The sequence below is a fragment of the Kryptolebias marmoratus genome, linkage group LG5 (assembly GCF_001649575.2).
Source record: "Kryptolebias marmoratus isolate JLee-2015 linkage group LG5, ASM164957v2, whole genome shotgun sequence".
NCBI classification, from domain to species: domain Eukaryota; kingdom Metazoa; phylum Chordata; class Actinopteri; order Cyprinodontiformes; family Rivulidae; genus Kryptolebias; species Kryptolebias marmoratus.
In genome coordinates, this window is record NC_051434.1 from 785842 (window position 1) to 794498 (window position 8657).

An 8657-nucleotide genomic window follows, 5' to 3' on the forward strand; every position below is an offset into this window, starting at 1 on the left:
TAGCCTCCTGCTCCTTTCAGGCAGCGTTCTTCTTTAAGTCTTGTGTTCTCGGCTCAGAGTGGAACCTTCCTGCCTACCTGTCGGTTCTCATCGCCTTGGGGAACCTGGGTCCGATCGCCGTGACCGTGACTCATCACTGCAGTCCGGGGCGTTTGAACGAGCGGCTTGTGATCCACGCCATCCAGGCTCTCGCCGTGGTGGCGTCTGCGTTCCTGGCCATCTTCTGGTCGCGCACCGTGACGGTGGCAGGGGCGGACAGGTCCCTGCCCTTCCTGGTCCTCACGTTCGTCCTGTCCTCAGTCTGCTGTACGTCCACCGTCACCTTCCTGCCCTTCATGTTCCGGTACCCTCCTCAGTACATCCGGACGTTCTTCATTGGGCAGGGCTTCAGCGCCCTGTTCCCCTGCGTGGTGGCGCTGGCTCAGGGCGTCAGCCAGCTGGAGTGTAAGATGGTGAACGGCACCAAGCGGCCCGAGTACCTGCAGGAGAACTTCCCTGCTCAGAACTTCTTCTGGTTCCTGTTTGTGATGCTGCTGTTCTCGGCGCTGAGCTTCCTGGCTCTGACCAGGAGACGGACGGATCCGCAGCAGGAGCGGCCCCCGAAGGAGCCGGACGGCGCCGCTGCAGCAAAGGACGAGGAGGAGAAGCACCGGCTCTACAACGGAGGAGCGCCGGTGTCTGAGGAGGAGGTGCAGGTGGAGGAGCGGCCCGCGTTCTGGACGAGGAGGAACGTTTACCTGCTGGTGCTGCTCGCCGTCTCCAACGGCCTGACCAACGGCGTGCTGCCGTCCGTGCAGAGCTTCTCCTGCCTGCCCTACGGGGCCATGACCTTTCACCTCTCCGTGGTCCTCGGCAACATCGCTAACCCCCTGGCCTGTTTCCTCGCCATGTTTGTAGTCCTCAGGTGAGACAGACCGGTCCTGAGCAGCAGCAGCCCAAACGTTGACTTCCATCTTTGAGTCCAGAATCAAAGAGAACTGAAACTTTCCTCTGAAAATGTTTAGCTGCTAGAACTGAAACTGGGTGAAAAATCAGCCGAAGTCCAAAGAAAAACTCTGACAGAGCTTCAGGAAATATAAAACAAGAGAAGTGACACTGAGCCGTTAAAGCAAAAACAGGCAGAATATTAGCTAAAAGCTAAACAAGGCAGGATGCTAGCTAAATGGAGAAAGTAGCCGAATGCTAGCTCAAAGTAGCTAAACACTCATTAAAATCTAAAAGTTGTAGTAAAGTTAAATATTTTAAAAAGTCTTAAAGTTAGAAAACCAAAAGTCCCTTCAGCTGAACGAGCCGAAGGTTTAGATTAACAGCTAAAACAGCAGCTAAAGCCGCCCAGTCTGACTCAGACAGAACCTGATCCTGGGTCAGGACTGTGGGACAGCTCCGTCTCACCTTCTGTCCCGTCTTCCTGTTGTCCTGCAGGTCCTCCGCAGGTCTGGGCGTCCTGTCTTTGGCGGCGGGCGTCTTCGCTGCGTATCTCCTGGCGTTGGCGGCGCTCAGCCCCTGCCCTCCGCTCCTAGGAAACCCCACGGGAGAGGCGTTGGTGGTGAGTTCCCACGCAGCCCTGAATCCTGACAGCTGACGTTCTCTCGCTCCGAAGGCCGGCGTGAATCCAGCTTCCTGTCCGTGTCTCCTGCAGATCGTGTCCTGGATCGTCTTCACCGGACTCTTCTCCTACCTGAAGGTGGTGGTCGGGACTCTGCTGCATGAGGCGGGTCACGCGGCGCTGCTGTGGTGCGGCATCTCCATCCAGGCGGGCTCCCTGATCGGCGCCGTCGCCATGTTCCCCCTGGTGAACGTCTACCAGGTGTTCTCCAGAGCCAAGGACTGCGTGGACGAGTGTTAGCGGGCCGTCCCCACTCCGTTTATTGGAGACTCAGCCTCTGACTCGTCACGTGTTGGAGGTTCTGATCCGGTTTCTGAGGAACCAGCAGTGACGGACACAGACACACAGCTTCAGGAATTCTCCAACATTCCTCGTTTTTATGCCCAGAATCGTTGAACTCCAGCTTCTCTGGGGTTCGATCAGAAAACATCTGGTTCTGCTCCAGCTGTGAGGATGTTGTGAACTCTTTGATCCACCTCGCTGGTCCCGGGTTGGACCACCTCGTTCCTCAGAGGTTCTGATCCATACATGTTCCACAACGGGATCCTCCCAGAGGTTCTGATTGGACCTGCTGGAGTCCAGTGATCGAGACTCAGCGGATCAGAAACTGTTTTCCAGACTCTTATTGTTTGACATGACCTGATGTGACCCTGACCCCACCTGACCCGACCTGACCCCACCTGACCCGACCTGAACCCACCTGAGCCGCAGCCTCAGTTTCCTGCTCGATGACAGGAAGTGGCACCTGCTCTTTAATTTTATAAATGATTGGGGCTTTATTATTGTTGTTGTTAACAAAGCTTTATAAATAAAGTTGTTCTGATGAAGAGTAAAAAGCATCTCACCTGCGGAGGATGTTGGTCATGTTTGTGTTTGAACACGGGGAGCTTTGTTCTGTAATTCTGCGGCTGATCTCCTTAAGGAGAATTAGGGAATTCTGCAGATTCCTGCTGGCGCTCCGGCCCTCCCCTGACCTGCAGCCGGTGAACTCCACGGCGTGTCGCTGGTGATCCTCGGTGATCGGTTAACCAGGCGGACGCCGGTTGGCTGCAGGATCTCACACCCACTGGCCTGCAGCGGCGTTCGCTCCTCCTCGCCGTTTGCTGCTCGGAAACCTGGACTCTGCGTCGGACAAGCAGCCGGTGAGTCCGCGGGAATCTTTCCTCCCGGTCGGAACCTTTTAATCGTTAACACGGTTTGTTGGGGTCTGATTTTCTGTCACAGTTTACACTTTATTATAGTTTCCTGTTGGCTTCATCTTATAACTGACAGGTTTTAATAGATTGAACTGAGTTAGTTTCCTTTTTGCTTCTGCTGCTCAGGAATCAGAACCTTCGGCTCCTTCGGCTGATGGCTGCTCTGACGTTTAGTTTCTGTAACTTTCTTTTCAAATCTTCAGACTGCCTCTGCTTTGTCTTCTGAAGCTACTTTTAGCTTTTACTGCTCTGACGGCTGGTTTCTGTCAGCTGTCAGCAGAAGGACAAACATTAACTTTAGCAGGAGTCCGTCTGCGAGGAGACGGCTCCTCCGGGTGACTCATTAATCCGTCTGTCGTCTTCGGCTGAAATCATTTACTAACAAAAACTGATTCTGATTTGTCCAAACGACCAGAGAGGACAACGGGTTCTTTAAAGACACAAAAACTGGACCAGCAGCAGGTCTCTGCTGGTCCTGGGTGTGAGGACAGGCAGGACACGTAGAGGACAGAGAGACAGGTGAGATGTGCAGTGGGTCCAAGAGTCAGGATCACCTAAGACCTCAGGTTGGAGGACAGGAGGACAGAGGACAGGTTGACAGAGGAGGACGGGCAGCACTCAGAAGTCCTCAGAAGTCCTCAGAAAGTCCTCAGGAAGTCCTCAGAAGTCCTCAGGAAGTCCTCAGAAGTCCTCAGAAGTCCTCAGAAGTCCTCAGAAGTCCTCAGGAAGTCCTCAGAAGTCCTCAGAAGTCCTCAGAAGTCCTCAGGAAGTCCTCAGAAGTCCTCAGAAGTCCTCAGAAGTCCTCAGGAAGTCCTCAGAAGTCCTCAGAAGTCCTCAGAAGTCCTCAGGAAGTCCTCAGAAGTCCTCAGAAGTCCTCAGAAGTCCTCAGAAGTCCTCAGGAAGTCCTCAGAAGTCCTCAGAAGTCCTCAGAAGTCCTCAGAAATTCTCAGAAAGTCCTCAGGAGTCCTCAGGAAGTCTGTCTGTCCTCTGAAGCTGCGTGTTTGTTTCGTTGCAGAAGAAGCCACCTCCAGCATGTCCCTGCTCACCCACCTGCTGGCCTGCCTCTTCGGGATGGGCTCCTGGATCTCCATCAATGGCCTGTGGGTGGAGCTGCCGCTCATCGTCCCTCAGGTCCCGGAGGGATGGTACCTGCCGTCCTACCTGTCCGTCCTCATCCAGATGGCCAACGTGGGGCCTCTCCTCGTCACCCTGATGCATCGGTTCCGCCCGGGCGCCCTGAACGAGACCGCCGTGGTGTACGGGATCCTCGTCCTGGGGACGGCGGCCAGTTTCCTGCTGGCCTTCTTCTGGAAGGAGAGCGTTGTGGTGGCGGGTGCTCCTCGCAGCGTGGCTCTCCTGGTTCTGACCTTCTTCCTGTCCGTGGTGGACTGCACCTCCTCCGTCACCTTCCTGCCCTTCATGACGCGCCTCCAGCCTCACTTCCTGACCACCTACTTCATCGGGGAGGGGGTGAGCGGCCTGCTGCCGGCTCTGGTGGCTCTGATCCAGGGGGTCGGGGTGGTCCGCTGCATCAACAGCACCCGGCTCCTGAACCGGACCTCCGGCGGTGCTGCTGCCGACGAGCTGCAGGCTCAGTACCAGCCCGCCAACTTCTCCCCCGACGTCTTCTTCTTCTTCCTCAGCGCCATGATGCTGGTGAGCCTCCTGGCCTTCCTGCTGCTCAACCACCACCCGTCTGTGGCCCGGGAGCGCCCCACCAGCCGCTACACCACCGGGGTGAAGGCGGGGAAAGGTGCCGAGCAGAGGCCCATGATGGAGCCCTTCAGAGCTCCGCCCCCCAGGCGCTGGAGCAGCTTCGGAACCGGCGCTTACAGCTGGAGGGAGGTGGTTTGTATCTGCGTGCTGCTGGCCTGGGTCAACGCTCTGACCAACACGGTTCTGCCCTCGGTCCAATCCTACTCCTGCATGCCGTACGGCAGCAAGACGTACCACCTGTCAGCGGCGCTGGCGGCCGTGTCCAACCCACTGGCCTGCTTCCTCGCCATGTTCGTCTCCGTCAGGTCTGCAAGTATCCAGATGTTTTACCGTTCTTCTCTGGAACGTGGTTCTGCTCAGGATCCATCTGAACCAGTTGTTGTTAAATATCTTTAAATTCTACTAATCAGAGAAGAAGAAGAAGAAAACAGCAGCAGGAAGTTGTTGTTTTCTGTTTTTAACTCAACATCCAGCCCTTTTCTGATCCTTGAAATCTTTAAATGATTAAATCCTCTAATTCTCAGTAATTTTAAGCTTTAATTCAAAGCTTTTAAGTTTGTTTTTCAGAATAAAACGTCTTCTGGTTCATAGGAAACAAAGAATCTGTTTAAATGTTTGGAGTTTTTCTTCGTTGCTCTTTATTCATGTTTAGTTTTGTTTTTTAAAGAATAATTGTAGAATTGTTCTTTTAGTTCAGGCTCTTAATGTGAAACAGGAAGTTAAAGACAGGATGTATCTCCGTCTCCGCAGGTCTCTGCCGGTCCTGGGCGTCCTCACTCTGATGGGAAGTTCTGTTGGAGCGTACATAATGTCCGCGGCGGTCCTGAGTCCCTGTCCTCCGCTGGTCCAGGAGCCGTCCGGAGCTGCTCTCATGGTGACTTCAGTTCTTCTTCTATGGTTTCTGACTGGGAAGCTGCTAACGGGTGTCCTCTCTGCTCCGCAGGTGCTGTCCTGGACCGTCTTCGTCCTCTCTCTGTCCTACGTGAAGGTGATGATCGGCCTCATCCTGCGGGACGAAGGCCACAGCGCCCTCGTGTGGTGCGGCGCCGTGGTGCAGCTGGGCTCCCTGCTGGGCGCCGTCACCATGTTCCCTCTGGTCAGCGTCTTCGGTTACTTCTCCTCAGGGGACACCTGCAACACCGAGTGTCCGTGAGGACATTCGGCTCCTCAGGAGACACCTGCAACACAGAGTGTCCCTGAGGACATTTAACTGTGAGGACAGGTCTTCATCTTTAACTGAAACTCACAACAAACCTCTTTCAGCTTCAGACTTTCTCACAAACTACTTCAGCAGCTTCGGCTGTTTCAGGACACTTCGGCTCTGACTTTTGCTTTTTGTAAATTTGATACTTTTTGAATTATTTCACTTTATTTACATTTTTTCCTCACAGAAATGAACTCTTGGTGCTGTTTCAAATACCTGCTGAAACTTTAGCTTTTAGCTGCTGTCCTGTTGGTTTCAGCTGCTGTTCGGTTTTAAACGTCTGTCCGCCGTCTTCCAGAAGCTCTGAGTTAAAACAGAATGAAATAAAAACACAATCAGGATTCAGAATTCTTTAATATTTGAAGGAAGAACTTCATGTCTTTTATTAATCAGTTCTGTTGGTCCAGAATGTCTCCATCTGTCCTCCGTCTCCATCTGGTGCTGTGAATCAGGACGTCTTCTCCAGCAGCCGTGGACACAGTCCGTCAGTCAGGTGGGCTTCTTGTGTCCCTTGAAGCAGGTGGACAGCGTCCCCTGGGTGGACAGGTAGAACAGCGGGTGCACCACGCTGGCAGCAGCCAGGACCAGGATGCACACGGGCGTGAGCGTGCACTGGAACGTCCTCTCGTCCAGGAACTTGACCTTGTGCATCAGGGCCACGGGGATGTAGCCCAGCAGGTTGATGGCCGTCGTGGCGCAGACGGTTCTGAAGGCTTTCTTCTTCGCCGGGTGGAGCTGGTCCCGACCCGGCCCGGCCGTCCTGAGGGCCCGGGCGATCCTGACGCTGCACCACACCATCACTTTGGTCACGAGCAGCATCACGATGAAGGGGACGAATTTAACGACGGTCTCGTTGCAGAAGATGGTCATCATGGCGATGGACAGCGAGGAGAGCCACACGGCGGCGGCGCCGGCCTCCCTGCACCGGTACTTCTTCAGCAGAGGGTAAGCGGTGGGGTGGAGCACGGCCACGTAGCGCTCCACGCAGATGAAGGCCAGACTCATGGGCCCGCCGGTCTGAGCGTAGACCAGCAGCACCTGCAGCAGCTGCTGCTGGTGGTGCTGCAGCGCGAACAGGAAGACCAGGTGCAGGACGCTCACCAGGTACAGGAAGCTGTGGAACAGAGCCAGGTTCCAGTTCAGGATGTCTCCGGAGCGGCGGGAGCTGAAGGTCAGCCACAGCAGCTTGGAGTTTATGGGCTGGCCGATGACGAAGGTGAAGACGTTGATGAGCGACAGGCCGACGACGTATCCGGGTTCCAGCCTGCAGCCCGGGTCCGCTCCAGAGGTCGCGTTGATGGACGGGTCGGCCATCTTCTCCAGCGCTGAGAAAACAAATTCATGTCAGAACATTTCTGACCGAATTTAACCCCTGAGAGGAAGTTAAACAGGCTAATGTTGCAAAACTGGGCGAGATGGAAGATGGGAGGTAAACTTCTCCAGACTGACTGAAAAGAAGCTAAAAGAGTTTCTGTTGGCAGAATATCTGTAAATAAAAGAAAATAACAGCTGAAGGTCTGCAGGGGAATAAATGTGTTTAAACTAAAACAATCTGATTGTTTGAACTCTGGTTGGAAACAGATAAACTGAAGAATAACCGGAGTTAATCGGATCTTTACTCACCGGCTGCAGCTGGAGCGTCAGACTGACGAGCTGCAGAACCAACAGAGATCAAACCTCGACTCATTTTCCTACCAGGCGCCCGACGAGCCCGACTACAACAACAACAAGGTCCTGATTTTCATAAGAGCCAACATCCATCAGGATGGGCCATGAACCGGGCCAGGAGCCGGGTCAGAACCAGGAAAACCTGCTGACATTCAGTCAACCAGACTCAAACAGCTGAACGCAGCAGACGAGAGGCTGAAGTTTCAGAGCTTTAAAACAAAACCATTTATTCTAAAAATCTACTTCACCATCAGGTAACGACGACGTTTCCAAAAGACAAAAAGTTTATTTACCAAAAAGCATCAAATGTCAGAAAGGATGAAAAAGTAAACATTTCAGATTAAGACTCATAAATACAAACACTGAGTATAAAAACAAAAAGCTGTTTATCTTTGGATCCTCGGAGGTCAAAGGTCAAAGGTTACCTGCATGTTGAATCCTGAAGCTTCCAGAGAATTTAACTGAGATTAGATCAAACAGAAAAGCTGAAAGCTGGGAGAGAGAACAGAAAACAGGAACCGGTTCCTGTAGAACCTCACAGAGAACTTCATCTGAGTCAGCTGAGAGAGACCTGAACAGCTGGACACATCTGGACACAGCTCCAGAGTCCCGGCTGTCCTCAGACCACGTTCTGCTGCAGGTTCTCCTCCTTTAGAACAGTTTTTATTTTTAAACAGATGTTTCTTCATGAGTTAGTTGCTGAAAAGAATCAGTTTTAATAAAAATAAACTAAAGAGAGAAAAGTTCTGTCTGGTGTCCAGCAGGGGGCGACGCCTGAATCCACAAGGAAACATCTGGAGAAGAAGACTCAGGTGTCAGTTTGTGTTGGGGGCGGGGCTGCGCTCTGATTGACAGGCTGCCGTCCAATGGGAGGAGTCTCTGTGGTTCTGATCCAGTTCTGAAGGCCTGAAGGTCCAAATAGGTTTTATTTATGTGTTTTCAGGGTTTTAGTGTTATTTCTTCTTCTCTAATAAAACGTTGATGATCATCAGATTCCAGATGTTTCCGACACAGAGCTGAACGAGGAGATTAATGCACTTCTTCAATATTTACACAAACAAACAAACAAACAAAGCTGCATGAAAATAAACAAGAAGATGATTTTGGTTCAACTCCAGGAGTTTTTCTTCTCCTCTGAGTTTGAATCAAACAGTTTCTGGTCCAGAAGGCACTTTGCTTCAGAAGCTGAGCAGATGTTCTCCTCAGCTGGTTCCTCCTCGGTTCCTCTGAGCCGCCGGAGATGTTCCTGCTCAGGTGATGGTGCTCA

At 52.7% G+C, this 8657-nt stretch overlaps 2 protein-coding genes across 3 annotated transcripts in view; both read left to right on the forward strand.

The window, feature by feature from the left end:
* The window catches only part of slc52a2 (solute carrier family 52 member 2), a 3178-nt gene extending 728 nt beyond the window's left edge, over nucleotides 1-2450 (forward strand). The window contains exons 2-4 of the mRNA XM_037975780.1: nucleotides 58-904; nucleotides 1423-1546; nucleotides 1640-2450. Coding sequence (XP_037831708.1) covers nucleotides 58-904; nucleotides 1423-1546; nucleotides 1640-1846 — 1178 coding nt within the window. The 3' untranslated portion in view covers nucleotides 1847-2450. The remainder of the gene's footprint in view (nucleotides 1-57; nucleotides 905-1422; nucleotides 1547-1639) is intronic.
* A 145-nt stretch (nucleotides 2451-2595) lies between these two features.
* On the forward strand, nucleotides 2596-6063 carry si:ch73-196l6.5 (riboflavin transporter 2). 2 transcript variants are annotated; one of them, XM_017405142.3, is made up of 4 exons: nucleotides 2596-2748; nucleotides 3818-4823; nucleotides 5269-5392; nucleotides 5462-5671. In XM_017405142.3, the coding sequence occupies exons 2-4, from the start codon at nucleotides 3835-3837 to the stop codon at nucleotides 5669-5671; spliced, it is 1323 nt and encodes a 440-aa protein (XP_017260631.1). In that variant the 5' UTR covers nucleotides 2596-2748; nucleotides 3818-3834. The 2 variants fall into 2 exon arrangements, with proteins under 2 accessions (XP_017260631.1, XP_024859286.1); XM_025003518.1 differs by lacking the exon at nucleotides 2596-2748 and having other exon boundaries at nucleotides 3835-4823; nucleotides 5462-6063.
* The last annotated feature ends 2594 nt before the right edge of the window (nucleotides 6064-8657 follow it).